General features: G+C 48.1%; 1 protein-coding gene across 5 annotated transcripts in view; it reads left to right on the forward strand.

Moving 5' to 3' along the window:
- The window catches only part of LOC131137546 (cholecystokinin receptor-like), a 65,516-nt gene that overhangs the window by 34,321 nt on the left and 13,647 nt on the right, over positions 1–17,548 (forward strand). For 4 of the 5 annotated variants that reach the window (XM_058085645.2, XM_078797634.1, XM_058085647.2 and 1 more), the window contains exons 2-3: positions 4,658–4,906; positions 16,065–16,326. In XM_058085645.2, coding sequence (XP_057941628.1) covers positions 4,658–4,906; positions 16,065–16,326 — 511 coding nt within the window. The remainder of the gene's footprint in view (positions 1–4,657; positions 4,907–16,064; positions 16,327–17,548) is intronic. The other variant, XM_078797633.1, reaches the window with a different exon arrangement.

Genomic DNA, 17,548 nt, shown 5'->3' on the forward strand with positions numbered 1-17,548 from the left:
GATTGTGTCACGCCCTGTGCGGGTTTGTGCATGACAGTTTGTTTGGTTTTTGTGTTGGACTTCCTCTGTTGCCTTGTCTGCCTTGGTTGCCATGGTTACCCACACCTGTCCCTAATTTGTCCTTCTATTTAGTTCAGGTGTGTGCGTCTCCCTGTGTGGGATCATTATCATTTGTCCGTCAGCAAGTTGAGTTGCTTTTTCCTTTTGCTGCTATTATTGCACAAAATAAATATAATTTACCTGCAATTGGTCCTGCTCTCTGCATCCTGGGGTCGAACCGTAAAGCTCTCAAGCCGCACCGTGACAGAATGATCCCACCAAAAGATGACGACCTCGCGGAGAATGCTTTCTGGACCTGGCAGCTTGTCAAAGCCATGGAAGACGAGGATATGGCGAGACCGCCATGGGAACTGGAGAACACGGTGCGCGGGCCAGACGACACGCTCGTCTCAATGGCGTGGTTTTGTCCCGGACCCACCGGCAACACTCCAGACCGTCCGCGACGCCGACGCAAGCCACGGCGCCGGAAGAAGCCCTGCTCGTCCTCTCCACGCCGAGCCAAGGTACCCCAGCCCTCCTACTCTGCTGGTTTCGACGAACCCGACGGAGATCTCGAGTTCGACGAGTGGACCCGGCATTTTTTCAAGGAGTTGGAGCAGGCGTGTGCGAGGTACACGCCGAAGGAGCTGGAGACCATGGTATGGGGGCCGGACTACACGCTAGTGCTGATGGCTTCACACGCTGCACACCCTCCGACGCGACGGCGTCGCCAACGCATGGCACGTCGCCAAGGTGTGGCCGCCCTCTTCCGCCTCGCCGTGTCACGCCACGGCGCAGCTCAACCCTCTCGCTGTTGCCGAGTCGCAGCCCGTCGTGCATTCCCCGACGGCTTCCGTGCCAAGTAGCGAGGCCTCTCAGATTCCTCCAGTGCCCAAACCACGCAGCCCCAGGTGTTTCCAAGACCCGGCTCCCGTGCCAAGCTGCGTGGCCTCTCAGATTCCTCCAGTGCCCAAGCCACGCAGCCCCAGGTGTTTCCAAGACCCGGCTCCCGTGCCAAGCTGCGTGGCATCACAGATTCCTCCAGTTCCCAAGCCGCGCAGCCCCTAGGGTTCCCAAGACCCGGCTCCCGTGCCAAGCTGTGTGGCGTCACAGATTTCTCCAGTTCCCAAGCCACGCAGCCCCAGGTGTTCTCAAGACCCGGCTCCCGCGCCAAGCTGTGTGGCCTCACAGATTCCTCCAGTCCCCAAGCCGCGCAGCCCCAGGGGTTCCCAAGACCCGGCTCCCAGGCCAAGCTGCGCGGTGTCCCTGATTCCTCCCGTGCCCAAGCCTCGCAGCTTCAAGCCCAAACAAGTGGCTGCGGCCGGGACGGTTGACCTGGAGGAGCCAGTGACCCTCCTCCAAGCCTCCCTTCTCCCTTCCCTGGTTTCGGCTTCCTTTGATGACGGCGTCTGGGATCCGCCTTCGAGAGGGGGCTAGTACCACCTGCTGGGCTATGGTGGAAGCACAGCCCAGCCCGCCGATGGAAGGGGAGGATGGCGCCACCTGCTGGGGGAGTGAGGAGGCACAGCCCACTCCACCTGCAGGACGAGTAGCAGGGCTTGCTGGAGCAGATGGACAGGCTCTGGCATGGACAACGTCTGCTGCTTCACCGTCGCCGCGTCAGGGTCGGACGCCTGCTGCTTCGCCGTCGCCGTAACAGGGCCGGACACCTGCTGCTTCGCCGTTTCCACGTCAGGGCCGGACGCCTGCTGCTTCGCCGTCTCCGCGTCAGGGCCGGACGCCTGCTGCTTGGCCGTCTCCGCATCAGGGCCGGACGCCTGCTGCTTGGCCGTCTCCGCGTCAGGGCCGGACGCCGCCTACCTCTAGACTCTCTGCCGGGGCTCAGGTTCTGCACCCAGGGCGCCCCCTTGAGGAGGCCTACCCCGCACATAGTCGAGGGCGCCCCCCGGAGAGTGCTTACCACCTCCGCCGACCCAACCATTCCCTCCACCACTTGGAGGGGTCGTGCTGGCTCTGCCGGGCCTGCCGCCCCGGCCGGCCCCCAGAAGGGTCCCGTCGGCGACCCACCTCCAGTCCCCCCACCACCCATCCCTCTTTGACTGAGAATATTTTTGGACGTCTAGGATCCGTCCTTGAGGGGGGTGTACTGTCACGCCCTGTGCGGGTTTGTGCATGACAGTTTGTTTGGTTTTTGTGTTGGACTTCCTCTGTTGCCTTGTCTGCCTTGGTTGCCATGGTTACCCACACCTGTCCCTAATTTGTCCTTCTATTTAGTTCAGGTGTGTGCGTCTCCCTGTGTGGGATCATTATCATTTGTCCGTCAGCAAGTTGAGTTGCTTTTTCCTTTTGCTGCTATTATTGCATAAAATAAATATAATTTACCTGCAATTGGTCCTGCTCTCTGCATCCTGGGGTCGAACCGTAAAGCTCTCAAGCCGCACCGTGACAGATTGGGCACACACCTGACTTAAATTGTTTGGTAAAAATTGGTTTCAATTGCTCTTTAAGTCTCCTTAGGCAGAGGGTTCAGTTACCCCCCCCCCCCCCTTCTGTCATTGTTTGCATGCCATCCTCATAAAAATATGAAAATTTATAAATTTTTGGGTGGTTTTAGTTAAAGCAGACACTGTTATTTCATCTGTCTGACTTTGACAAAGATCAGTTCACATTTGATGGTGATTTTATGCAGAAATATGAGAAATTCCAAAAGGTTCAGATACTTTTTCATACCACTGTATCCTCATTGGCACCCCACACCAGACCCGGTCATCTACTATCACCACCATCATCTTCTCCAGCCAGGACATCCATCTCTCATCTGCAGTTGCCAACCTCAGAGTCACAATGGACCCCCACCTAACATTTGAAGGCCACATCAAACATCTGTGCAAAACCTCCTTTTTCCATCTCAGGAATATTGCAAAACTCCGCCCCACACTTACCCTCAATGATGCCGAAAAACTTGCCTTTGTCTCCTCCAGGCTGGACTACTGAAACACACTCCTCATCAGGCTTCCCAGCACAAACATCCAGAACTGTGCTGCCAGAATCCTGATGAGGGTGCGAAAGTTTGACCACATCACCCCGCCCTCAAATCCCTCCACTGGCTCCCTGTTAAATACCGGATTGAATTTAAGGTCTCCCTCCTGACCTACAAGTGCCTCTATGGCACTGCCCCCCCACCCCCAAAAAACTCCTCACCCCACAATTCTCCGCTCAGGGCAGACTCAAAACTATGGTCGATCACGCCTTTTGCGCAGCTGCCCCCAGTCTGTTGTGTTGTCTGTGTGACGCCCAGTTTGGTTTTAGTTATTTCCACCTCCACTGCTTTATTTATTTTGGTTGTTCTTATTATGTTATTGTGACATTTGCTTTTACCTTTTATTCTTCTACTGTAGCTGTTGCACTTTGAGATCATTTATTTGATGTAAAGTGTGTTATAAATTCAATATAATATTATAATATATTATTATTATTATTATTAGTAGTAGTAGTAGTAGTAGTAGTACAATAACTTATTTTGTTGAATAATGTTAACTAGGGCTGCAACTATACATTTTTTTAGTAATCGATTATTCTACCCGGCTGCAAGGCGACCGAGTGGTTAGCCCGCAGGCCACACAGCTAGGAGACCGGAGTTCAATTCCACCCTTCTCCCCGTGCATGCGTGGGTTTTCTCCGGGTACTCTGGTTTCCTCCCCTATTCCAAAAACATGTTAGCTTCATTGGAATGGTTGTTTGTCTATATGTGCCCTGTGATTGGCTGGCCACCAGTCCAGCTGGGATACGTTCCAGCAGTCATTGGAAAAATGAAGATGAAACTAAATAATACTCGCTTTGGGTACAAAACCAAGCTGTGAAATAAAGATCCTTAAAGGCCAGAAAACATGCATCAATATTTAATATTGTCAAAAAGTGTAAGGGTAAACATGTTTTGAATAATTCAGCTGAATATGGCAATAAAGATCATTCTAGGATTCATTAATATTTCTGTTCATTGATTCAATAGTATTTCAGATGATGATGACGTAGCATGCATTATGCACAGTAGATGTTATACTCGTAGTTAGCATTAAAGATACTGTTCAATAAAAAGAGACACTTATTGAAAAACAAATAACAACCAACATCAAAGTACCACAATGCAAACTTTAGCCAATGGCATCACTTGTCATTTAGTTAATAAAGAAACAAAGAAGTCAATGAAAAAAAGACATTTCCGCAATGGAATTCATGGCACAATCGGCGCAATCAAACAAGTAACTTTTCAAGGTGAATGGCGTTGCAGCTTACCACATTGCTGTTTTATCCATCAGCCACACTGGCAACTGCTGAGATTTCAATGTTGGCACAATCAGGAAAGGACTGCTATTGTGGTATGTTAGTGGCACGTTCCAGTGAATACACATCACGGTTTTAAGCCACATTTTCTGTCTGTTTTTTTTTTTTTACTTTTTGTTTTCCTTCTCTCTATTTTGCCTTGCGTCTTCAATCTATCAATAGTCGATTAATCTATCAATAGTTTTTGTAATCGAATTATACTAATAATTGTTGTAGCCCTAATGTTAACATATTGTAATTTTGCCTGCCTGTATGTGCTTTCTGCAATCAAAATGACATGCTGTATATGACATTTGTGGTCATGTTTTCTCCTTAGAGATGGACTCAGTGCGCATTCTGCTCTACACACTCATCTTCCTCATCAGTGTGTTTGGCAACCTCCTTATCATCACTGTCCTGATTCTCAACAAGCGCATGAGAACAGTCACCAACTCGTTCCTGCTGTCGCTTGCACTCAGTGACCTGATGATGGCTATCTTCTGTATGCCCTTCACGCTTATCCCCAATATACTTGAGGATTTCATCTTTGGGGCCGCCATGTGCAAGACAGTCACCTACTTTATGGGTAAGAACACTTTTTAAAAACTTGGCTTCAACTCCACTTGGCTTCAGCTGCAGTCTTTTTCACTCATTTTTCACAACAGCTGTTTTACAAAGACAGTCTGTTTCAACAAAGAATGGGCACACCAATCAAATATTTAAACTAATAATTCATTAAGAATTCTGACAATTGTGTGGAACTGAATGATGATGAATTATATTTTTTTGAAGTTGATTGGTGGGCTGTTGTTGATTCAGCCTCAACTGCAACAGTTTCTGGAGAGCCCAATGCCTCCATGTGTGTTCTGATTATTGTGTCGTGTAATCACTGCAACACAATCTAATATTTTTTTGTCTTAATTACTAAATTAATTGTCAGCTAAATTATCTGTTTAAATAAGGAAACTTTTTTCAAACTTTCCCTTGAGTCGTTAATGCTACGTTCACACCGACGCCGAATCAATGGCAAATTAAATCGGCGAGCAAAGCGCCGGCAAAGCGTAACAAAGCTTAATGAAAGCGTAAAGACCGTAATACAGCGTAAGAAAGGTTTGAGCAATTCGGGACATTCGGCAAGAGCGCCAAAAATTTTTAAACTGTTTAAAATTTGAGGCGATCTGTCACGAATTGCGTAAAGCGGGGAGAGCGTATTAAAGCTTATCAAAGCGTCACAAAGCTTATCAAAGTTTTGCTCAAAGCGTAGGAAAGCTTAACAGAGCTTGGTTCAAAGGATCAATGGATCTGCTGCATCTTTATATATTGTAGCGTCGTTGCCGACACTATGGAAATTACACGACTGCGATTGCTGACAAGCTTTTTATTGCACAACAATAATACTGGCTCCTGTCGGCCGTAACCACGCCGTTGCAACCACCGGCAGCAACACAACAGTACTTCCTCCACCAGACACGCCCCCAGCCCCTGGTGCATTCACAGTCACCCGGAACAGTCGGACACCCAAGAGCACAACGTCAACATGAAAACGTCAGGGTCGCTACAATATGCTCTGGATCAGAGGCGGCATGCAGTCAGGATCTCGAAATTTTCCATTGCGTAACAGAGCTTAGGAGATCGTGAGATTTTTTGAAAAATGACGCTGAATTCCTCGCCGATTCAAAGCGCGACATTCGGCGTCGGTGTGAACGTAGCATAAAGAAAATTTGTGCATCAAGCGCCCATTAAAACAAACAAACAAATGGTAAAAAAAAATGGTAGAAGTGACAACTGTTACAGATCAGGGGTTGCCCTGGTAACGATTTATATGGTATGTGCTTTATTACAAGATGAGTGTTGTACATGGCTACATTTCAAGATTTTTTAACGTTACCAGCACCATAACCACCAAATCAGTGGCTTATAATCAGTGACATGCAGTGGGTTTCGTGTTTGGGGAGGCACAAACTCCTTTGGAGTTTGTTTTTTTTTCTAATGTCTATATAGGTTACTAATTAAGAGGATAAGAACATGTATACATGCACCCTATCATTCCTCCTGGAAAAACTCATTCACTCAGCAGAGAATAAAAATACCTTTAATGCATTTGACTTGCTGCTCCAACTGTTGTCAAAAAAAGATGCTGGACGGCAGTGACAAGCACCTTCTATTGTAAAATGAGTACTTTCTTGCGCATTGCACATGACTTTTCTTTCTGGTAAACTCTACTTAAGAGGGCTACGTGACTTGGGGAGGCCAACGTGACCTGATTGTTATACAAGATGTTTTCGGATGGGTGGGGAGTCCAAGATGTTTTGCCAAAACACTTAGGTCCAGTCAAGAAACATGACCAGATAAGGACTGAATTCTGGAAATCCACGTCATTGCTGGTGTTCATGAGGTCTATATAAGCGCGGTGTTGAATAAACAAGGGACCCCCTTTTCCTACAACTGCAGAGATGGTTCGTGTTGCATTATTTGCCAACATTTGGCGTCACGAACAGGATTGGAACGAAAGACGTTGATGCCTGTGGCTCCAGAACTGCACAGCACTGCGAGCCAACGGCCGTAAAAATAGGTAAGATTTCTTACCATTTGGCTTGACAGTGTGGTGCAGTTGTGGAGGTAATGAGCATTAATGAGCATTAATGTTTAAATTTCTCCAAATAAAAGAGCCTGTTATTATTGCATGAGTAATACAAATGCAGATTGTTGGTGGGGTACACTCACACAAAGTGTAGCCCTCACTTGAGAGTGGGAAAAACCTTTGTGTGTTTTAACTAAAAATGACTCGAGTCCGGCTGTATTACAGCATGATTGGCTTGTTGTAGAAGTGTTAAGTGTAAGAAAAAGAGCAAGAGGCTCTTGCTGGCTGTGTGTTTTAAGACTTATGCTGCAGCAGCTCTGAGTCCCGGAGTGTGTTCAAGAGGAACTGTCAGGCTAAAGATGAAGCCGACTGCAAATGGTACAGAGCTAACGAATGCCTCCTTCCCTTTAGGACAAGGAAAGTATTGCATGCAACGCCAGTACGACTGATGCAATGTACTGTACTTGATCATTTACAACCCTTGTGAGGATAAGCGGTATGGAAAATAGATGGATGGATATCAGCAAAAATAATAACGTGTAGTGGTAGGTTACTGGGATAGGGGAGGGGTTGCCACCCGGAGGGGTGGGTGCAAGGGACGGGTTTTTTTCCGCTTCTTGTGGTTGAGAGACGGGGCTTTCATGTCTCACATAGCAAAGAGTGTAAGTTTATAATGCAAGAAAAATAAAGTTTTCTCCCAAATTCGACACTCCGCCTCAGACTCCAGTTCTTCGGCGCTTCACTGGTGACCCCGACAGTAGTCCTGAAGTGTTCGGAGCCACCCTAAAATTGCCGGAGTTCTGGGAATCAGCAGCGGCGGCGTGGTTCGCATAGGCGGAGGCACAGTTCGCCGTCCGCGGCGTGGATGACGACGACTCTCGCTACTACCATGTTGTTGCGCCGTTGAGCAGCTCGACGGCCGCTAAAGCGGTAAACTTCATCACCTCCCCACTGGCCCAGCAGAAGTACGACGGTCTCAAGTCATACTTACTGAAGACTTTCAAGCTCTCCCGGCAAGAGCGTGCACGCCGGCTCCTGGACATTTCCGGGTTGGGAGACCATAAGCCGTCGGAGCACATGGAGATGATGCTGAACCTGTTGGGCACGGAGGAGCCTAATTTCCTCTTCATGGAGCTTTTCCTACGGCACATGCCCCCGCAGGTGCAAACCGCCCTCGCCAATACTGCAGCCTCCGACCCGAGGACCCTGGCGGCCGAGGCGGACCTCTTCTTCTTGGCCGGCCAGCGCTCTACGCCCGGCCATCTCCGGTGCAAGCCCGCGCACCCCTGCGAACAACGCCGCCGGCCAGGGGGAGTCTCCAGATGCCCTCCGAGCGCGAGGATGGATGGTGTTTCTTCCACGCCAGGTTTGGTGCGAAGGTGAGGAGATGCCGCCCACCGTGCACCTATAAAGTTAAGGGAAACGGGGAGGCCTGCGCTCAGTAGTGGCCCTGGGCGTAGGCACGGCGAACTGGCGGTTGTTCATCAGGGACTCACTCTCGGGAAGGAAGTTCCTCGGCAACACCGGCGCTCAGAGAAGCGTAGTTCCCGCGACGGCCAAAGACATCGCGGGGGGTGGGCAACGACCGGCTCTGGCCTCCGCCAACGATACCCCATCCGGACCTATGGAACCCGTGCAACTACAGTTAGATGGACAGTTCTTTGTGTGGGACTTTGTTACGCCGGACATCGCTTTTCCCCTACCTATTGGTGGACGCTAAGAATGGCCGGTTGGTAGATGCTTTAACATTTTCGTCCCTCGCCTGTGTCCAGGACGGAGGGCGGTACGAGGGCCTGTGCTGCTCACAATCGGAGGGCGACGACTTCCAGCGCCTCCTCAAGGAGTTCCCCAGCCTCACCAGCTCCACCTTTTCCGCCCTCTCTGCCAAGCATGGTGTGGAACACCACATTGACACCACTGGCCCACCGTCCACACCCGAGCCCGCCGCCTCGACCCCGCAAAGTTGGCAGTCACCAAGTCAGAGTTCCCCAATATGGAGCGCTTGGGCATTGTCCGCCGTTCTGACAGCCCTTGGGCCTCCATATTGTGCCCAAGGCTGACGGCGGGTTCCGTCCATGTGGGGATTACCGCCGCCTCAATGATGCTACCACGCCTGACCGCTACCCTGTTCCCCATGTCCAAGACTTTTCGGCGCACCTTGCGGGCTGCACCATCTTTTTGAAGGTTGATTTGGTGCGGGGCTATCCGTACACCCCGCCGACATCCCAAAGATGGCCGTCATTACACCTTTTGGGCTGTTCGAATTTCTCCGGATGCCATTTGGACTCAAGAACACCTCAAGGCCCAGTCCTTCCAGTGCCTCATGGACTCTGTGCTCAGAGACATGCCGTCCTTTTTTGTGTATTTGGACGATGTCCTGGTGGCTAGTCGGTCTAAACAAGAGCACCTGCGTCACCTCCGAGAGCTGTTCTCAAGACTCAACAAGACTCGACTGATCATTAATCCAGCAAAGTGCGTCTTCGGTGTCCCCTCGGTCAAATTCTTGGGGCACCTCGTCAGCACGGACGGTTTTACGCCACTGCCGTCAAAAGTGGAGGAAATCACCGCCTTTCCCCACCCACACACAGCCCGTGGCCTCGGAGAGTTTTTGGGCATGGTAGCTTATTACCACCGCTTCGTCCGCCATGCAACGCACGTCATGCGGCCGCTATGAGGCGCTACATAATCTGTCGCCCAACCAAGCTATTGTGTGGACAGAGGAGAGGAAGGGTGCCTTCGAAGCCACCAAGTCCGCCCTAAGCCAACCTGCCTTGTTAGCACACCCATGCCCCACAGCCCCGATGGCCCTCACCACGGACGCTTCGGACTACGCGGTGGGTGCGGTTTACGAACAGTGGGTGGATGACGCCTGGCAGCCGCTCACCTTCTTCAGCCGCAAGCTGGTCCCATGGGAACAGAAGTACAGCGCGTTCGACCGGGAGCTCCTTGCGCTGTGGCTGGCAATTCAACACTTCCGTTTCCTGCTCGAAGGTCGCGAGTTCACGGCCTACGCCGACCACAAGCCACTCGTCTTTGCCATGTCAAAAGTGGCTGAGCCGTGGTCCGCGAGACAGCAGAGACAACTGTCCTTCATCACACCACGTTTCAGTCCCAGTTCCCACTGCCCTGGGCACGGCACGTTTGGTGTTTGTCCGCCACAACGCGCACCGTGGGCCTTCACGCCCACCCTATGACGGACCTTACAGGGTCCTGGAGCATGGCGACAAGTATTTTGTTTTGGACATGGGCGGCCAACGGGAGACTTTCTCGGTGGACCGGTTGAAGGTTGCGATGGTGGACGACACCCAACCCCTGACACTGGCGGAGCACCCTCGCCAGGGTAGGCCCCCGCTCCCCGGCAAGGCGCCCCCTGCCGGGCCAGGCATGCCGACCCCCGCGTGGACAATCTCGTCCCTTTCACCACACCCTTCTTCACTGACGCAAGCAGTGCGCACACGGCGGGGCCGTGCGGTTGTCCCCACACGCACGGACGATTTTGACTATGGTTGAATGCCACCCAGGGTGGGCGCAAGGGACGGATTTTTTTCCGCTTCCTGTTGCGGTTGAGAGACAGGGCTTTCATGTCTCACGTAGCAAAGAGTGCAAGTTAATGTTTGCAAGAAAAATAAAAGTTTCTCCCAAATTCGACACTCCGCCTCAGACTCCAGTTCTTCGGCGCTTCAAACGTCACATTTACATTAAAGGGGACCTATGATGCTTTTTCCACCTCTCTGACTGATGAATGTAGTTAGAATGTTGTATTCTGGTGTTAAACCATGCCAAAGTTTCACATAATGAGGTTTGGGGATTTGGAAGTGAACCTTGAAAGAAGTTTGGGATCAAAAAGCCGGGTGTGAAAAGGCGTGGTAAAACTGTTTCTTTGTGTTGTCACAGAGGGGTGGATTTCCATATATATAAACTCGCTGCCCTCCCCCAAGCTCTGCTTCTCTGTTTATTTGCTAGCAATGCCTCGAAAGGGAAAGCCACACTTGTTTCCAATTCCTAAAGACGCCACCATCATCAGGTGGTTGGAGTTCCTGATTCCCTACCAGCAAAAGAAATCTATTTTCACACTGGACTGTTTAGTGAACATGGGCCACTATGGAGCTGGACTAGCACAGAAACTTGCTGAAGCCCTAGGCCTTTCCAACATTACTAGGTGGTGTGGAAGAGTCAGAGGGGCAAGCAGTAAGTAACAGTTTATCAGGGTGCTAAGTGTTTATTTTGGGTAAGTCATGGAGCAAAATCTTGTCAAAAGCTTGTCTGTGTAGCATGAGAGCATAGGAAAAAATTTTTTAGACGCACTGGCATAGAGGAAGCAGGGTTGCTAATACCCAAGCTTTTTACGCACTGGTAGTCACGCAAAACACATTCCACAAAGTTAAAGCTAAAATGCTAAAGCTACGTCTAAGAGATGTCTTGAAGTAACTTCTTGAGAAACTTCAGACTGTACAGTCTCCACTTCCGGATTGGATTCGGGATCCAACACACGGATGTTAAAAACAGACATTTCAAAAAGGTAAATCGCTGTTTATGAACTCCTATAAAGTTTGCGGCACAAACGGTAAGTCTTTATATGCACTCGGCAGTGGGCAAAGTCGCTGTTTATCAAGTCCTGAACAGTTAGCGGCACAAACCGGAAGTGTTTCTATGCGCTCGTCACTGTGACCAACTACAGCAGAGTGAAATACATTAAAACAGACAACTTTCACAGGAACAACAAAATACAAAGAAATACAGCTGAATAGGTGCAGATTCTGGAGGAACTAAACACTTTCTGTGCTGCTCAGCGTGGGTAGCTCCTCTATAGGAGCCCTCAACGCAATACAAAGGCCACAAAAATGAGCACATAATTGGTCCCCTTGAAATACATTACACAGGCTGTAGAACGTCATACTGTACAATAAATGTTTCTGCAACGTTATATTATTGACGGCTTGGCAGCAAACAGAAACTGGAAGGCACCATCATCCAACTCAAGAAGTGATGCTTCGGCAGTGTGCGGCAGTCTCATCTTAAGGTTTCTGGCCTGTATTTGATCAGAAAATGGTTATGGTTGTGGTTTAATAGTCACGTACCCCTTCAGACATTTTACCTGAAGCCATGGACCCCCTACTACTGCACACTTAAAACATAAACCCTATTATTTTAATTAACTTAAAATATTGAACATAATTCAATGCCTCCTTCATTTAGTGTGATTTTAGGTAAAAATGTGTATTTAATGTTCATGTGTAAAATGTGACGTTAGAATAAAGTTTGACATGAGCGCTGATAAACAGATAAATTATTATCCTACATAGGGGCTGCACGGCTTGTTCGGTAAAGTGTGTAAACATATTGTCTTTGTACAGGTCCCTAATGTATAGCAAACCTTTCTCTCTCCAATTGATAAATGTGGCGTCCAGTTGAGATAGGAGAACAAGTTCTTTTTGGCTATTGGAGTAAGAGTACATCACTATATGTATTTGTATCTGTTCACCCTCCTAAATGATCTGTTTCTGTAATTGTACTTGGAGAAGGTGGGGCCGGAAGTGGGTGTGGTTTACCCGGAAATGGGCAGAACTTAAAGCTGGGCTTAATTGGCTCATCCCTACTTTAAACCATAGTTCTTATAGAATTGTAGCCGAAATCTGAACTCAACAATGGGGAAAAGTTGTGGATCTTCAGGGGCAGTTTTGCAGTCATAAGGGACTTGAAGGGATACTTTGAGGATCACTGTTGTATTTGAGCCAAGGATGGGCCTGCAGCAGTTCCTTGGTCGACCCAGTGAATCAAAGCTTAGCAATGTTCCATGCACAGTAATATTGAAAAAGCCTGCACTGGTCTTTCGAGAGTTGCAGCACGGCCTTCCGAATATTAGGAGGTCTATTTAGCCACATAAAGGAAGATTGTAACTTATCCAAGTCTCCACAAAAAGTAAATAAATAGTAAAATAAATATAAATAAAATACTAAACAGTGCATTCAGAAAGTATTCACAGAGCTTAATTTTTTTCCACATTTGTTTATGTCACAGCCATATTCCAAAATGGATTAAATTCATATTTTTCTCCAAAATTATACACACAACACCCCATAGTGATAATGTGAAGAAAGGTTTTTTAAATTGTTGCAAATGTATTCCAAATAAAAAAATGAATAATCACATTTAATAAATAAGTATATATAAGTATTCACAGCTTTGCTGTGAAGCTCAAAATTGAGCTCAAGAGCATTCCGTTTCCACTGATCATCCTTGAGATGTTTCAGTAGCTTCATTGGTAGCTTCTCGTTTGGCTTTTCCCTTCAGGGGTCGCACACAGCAAATCAATCTCCAACTACCAACTACCCTCACGTCCTCCTTCACTACATCCATAAACCTCCTCTTTGGTCTTCCTCTACGCCTCCCACCTGGCAGCATCTTTCTACCAATATATTCACTATCTCTCCTCTGGACACGTCCCAACCATCTCAGTCTAAGGCCTCTAACATGTTCCTCTGATGTACTCCTTCCTGATCCTATCCATCCTGGTCACTCCCAATGAGCATCTTCATCTCTGCTGCCTCCAGTTTTTCCAGGCTGGCCTCACCACAGTTTTGTATACCTTTCCTTTCATTTTAGCTAAAACTTCTATCACACATCACGCCTCCACCCGTTCCATCCTGCTTGCACACCCTTCTTCACCTCCTTACAGACAGGCTGTGTGTTGCCGGAGGACTCTGCAACACACGCAGTCGCTGTACCCCTCCCCCACTGCAAGAGTGGTGAATCACAAAAATGGACAAAACTCGGTATTGGCAATGCCCTGAAAAAAAATGTATCAGTCGATCCCTAATTTTAACATCCCGCGGATGTCTGGCTGTGGTGGAGGAATAGCCACTGTTTTTAAGAGCTTTTATAAGTGCAAGCAGCTATCTCAGTCATCCTTATTCACCAGCTTTGAATGAAGTTTATTTGAGCTGGGTCACTCTCACTGTATTGTGTGCTGTGGTCTATAGGCCCCCGAAATACAATAAGGACTTTATCAATGAATTCTCTGGTTTCCTGGCTGAATTCCTGCCTTGATATGACCGTGTCCTTATTGTCTGTGATTTTAATGTTCATGTGTGTTGTTCTGATAAGCAATTGACAAAGGACTTTGTAAACATAATTGACTCTTTTAATCTTGTGCAGTTTGTGTCTGGACCCACGTAAGAATGCGGGCACACACTCGATCTTGTTTTATCTTGTACTCTGCCTGTTTTTAATCTTGAGGTTTGTGACGCAGTTTTCTCCATTCATATGCCAGTTTTATTTGATGTCGCTCTTGCCTGTAATTCTCCAGTCAAATCTGCCGCTACTCCTGGGCGCTGCCGTATTATTAACCCTTCGACTGCTACTCTGACACTACTTTTAATTTCATCAGCGTTTTTCTGGAGTATGTGTGCACCACTGAGGAACTCAGTTCATGGCTTCATTCCACCTGCCAGACTGGTTTACACACTGTCCATCCATCCATCCATTTTCCTCCGCTTATCCGGGTCGCGGGGGCAGCACTCTCAGTAGGGAAGCTGTTGTAGAAGAAATTCTCCGAAACCTAATTGAGGCCTCCAAGACCACTTATTTAAGTAAATTTCATCTCCCCAAGCGTATTCGTTAATCTCCATTTATGAGAAGGAATAAAACTCACACACTAGTAAAAGTTAACATCATGTATTGTAAAATTGGTCAGACAGAATAAAATCACAAAAACACAGGATCCTGGGCTGAGTTACTCTTCCAATGTCTGCCTGCAGCCTCCCGACGATAAGAAAGAAAGTCAGCCCCGATTCTTGCATCCCAGAGCTTTTTGTAGATATCCTTAGATGGGGTGGAGTTGGGGGTATTGTGTGGGGGATGGACCAGGATCCCGTTCCTGGACCACATACTTCCTCCTTCACCCCATTATCCTTACTGCCTCCTGGGTAAATGATGGTAATTACCTAAGACCTTTCTGGCCTTTTGGGGGAGAACCCCCCAATGACCTCTGCAAAGACAAGAAGAAGAAACACAACGCAGGATGACCCTTAACTGGCACTGGTCACAGTTTGACTTGATACTCATCTACCCTACATCAAAGACAATTATTTAAAACTAGATTAGGCTACAAAGCTCAGACTTCCCGGTCCGCGGCCACCTCTTCCAGCTCCACCGAGAGGACACCAAGGCATTCCCAGGCCAGCTGTGAGACATAATCCCTCCAGCGTGTCGTAGGTCTGCCCCGAGGCCTTTTTCCCGGCTGAGCATGCCCGGAACACCTCACCGGACTAGATGCCGGAGCCACCTCAACTGACTCCTCTCGATGTGACGGAGAAGTGGCTCTACACTTAGCCCCTCCCGGATGGCTGATTGATCACCCTATCTCTTAGGGTGAGTCCAGCTAAACTCATTTCAGCCGCCTGTATCCGCAATCTCATTCCTAGACCATGATGTTGAACAATCTTTGCTCTCAGGTCATGTGACAGTTGTTTTGAGGCTCCCATGGTTCTACTATTCAGAGAAGATGCAACTTGCTATTGGCCACCTTAAATACCCTTTCTCATGATTGGCTTCACTTGGTATACAGGTCAAGGGTCAATGAGCCTGCCAAACGAATTTTGTCTTCCAACAATTAGTGTTCAGGGTATTGAATTCAATAAAACAACAAGGGTGCCCAAATGTATGCACCTGCCTACTTTTGTTTAAATTAATTATTGAAATAATTATTGCACACTTTCTGTCAATCCTATAAACTTCACTTCTCATGCATCAGTTGTGTTTGTGTGGATTGACTTGAGCTTGCTTTGGCCAGCAGAACGGGTGCCTTCATTTCAATGCATTATGCTGGGCCTGGGCGATATGGACCAAAAACTCATATCCCCATATACTCATGGTTGAATGACAGGGAAGGGTGATACCGCTGAAAAAAAATCGTACTCCTCTACGGACCAGAGGATAATTCATTGGTCAGTGTTTTTAGCTTTCTGATGTGACAACAATGCTTGATGATGGCATGGCAGGAAAGGTGACGTCTATAATAATACCGTAATATTCTTCTTCAATCCATTCATTGTGTCTCTTGTTCTCATGACGTTTGCAGGTACTGACGTTGAAGAGACGTCCGATAAACCAACTCAACAAGTATTGAACGTATTAAATGTTGCTTTTCTTTTCTATCCTTCAGGACTCTCTGTCAGTATCTCAACCTTCAGCTTGGTGGCAATTGCCATCGAGCGATACAGTGCAATTTGCAACCCACTGAAGTCCAGAGCATGGCAGACCCAATCCCATGCATACCGTGTTATTGCTGCCACCTGGGTGCTCTCGCTCCTTATTATGATTCCTTATCCAGTGTTCAGCATCATCAAGACGTTCCCCAAGACCAATGACACTGTGGGCCACATGTGTCGTCTCCACTGGCCCAGTCAACAAGCTGAGCAAACCTGGTTTGTATTGGATACATTATCATCTTCTACCATGTTCAAGGTTTTGGTGAACTGCAGCCACTCCCAGCTAACTAACTACAACAGACACCACTGTGTGTGTGCTCAAAAAAATAAAGGGAACACGTAAAAGTAACACGATGTAGATCTGAATGAATGAAATACTTTTTATTAATACATTGTTCTTTCCATAGTTGAATGTGCTTGGCAACAATCACCCAAAAATGATCATTCATTCATTCATTTTCTACCGCTTATCCTCACAAGGGTCGTAGGGGTGCTGGAGCCTATCCCAGCTGTCTTCCGGCGAGAAGAGGGGTCCACCCTGGACTGATGGCCAGCCAATAAACATTCCCACCCACATTCATACCCATGGACAATTTGGAGTCGCCAATTAAAAAATAGTATGTTTTTGGAATGAGGGAGTAAGCCGGAGTCCCCGGAGAAAACCCATGCATGCACGTGGAGAACCCAAAAATGATCAATGAAAATTAAATGTATCAACCCATGGAGATATGGATTTGGAGTTATAGTCAAAGCGAAAGTGGGAAAAACACACTACAGGCTGATCCAACTTTGATGCTTTAAACATGTCAAAATGAGGCTCCGTAGTGGGTGTGGCCTCCGCGTGCCTGTATGGCCTCCCTACAATGCCTGGGCATGCTCCCGATGAGGTGGCGGATGTTCTCCTGAGGGATCTCCTCCCAGGCCTGGACTCAAGCATCTACCAACTCCTAAACAGTCTGTAGTGCAACCTGGCGTTGGTGGATGAAGTGGGACATGATGTCCCAGAAGTGCTCAATTGGATTCAGGTTTGGGGAACGGGCGGGCCAGTCTATAACATGAATGCCTTCATATTGCAGGTGCTGACACACTCGAGCAGTCAGGCTCCCTCTGGCAAGCTCATGGTGGGCTGTGCGGCCCTCCAAAGAAATGCCACCCAACACCATTACTGACCCACTATCAAACTGGTCATGCTGGAGGACGTTGCAGGCAGCAGAACGTTCTCCATGGCGTCTCCAGACGTGTGTCACATGTGTCACATGTGTGCAGTGTCAACCTGCTTTCATCTGTGAAGAGCACAGGGCGCCACTGGCCAATTTGCAAATGTTGGTGTTCTCTGGCAAATGCCAAATGTCCTGTACAATGTTGGGCTGGAAGCCCAACCCCCACCTGTGGATGTCGGGCCCTCATTCCACCCTCATGGAGTTTGTTTCTGACTGTT

Source organism: Doryrhamphus excisus, linkage group LG17 (assembly GCF_037039965.1).
Source record: "Doryrhamphus excisus strain RoL-2023G ecotype Guam linkage group LG17, RoL_Dexc_Guam_v1.1, whole genome shotgun sequence".
Lineage (NCBI taxonomy): Eukaryota > Metazoa > Chordata > Actinopteri > Syngnathiformes > Syngnathidae > Doryrhamphus > Doryrhamphus excisus.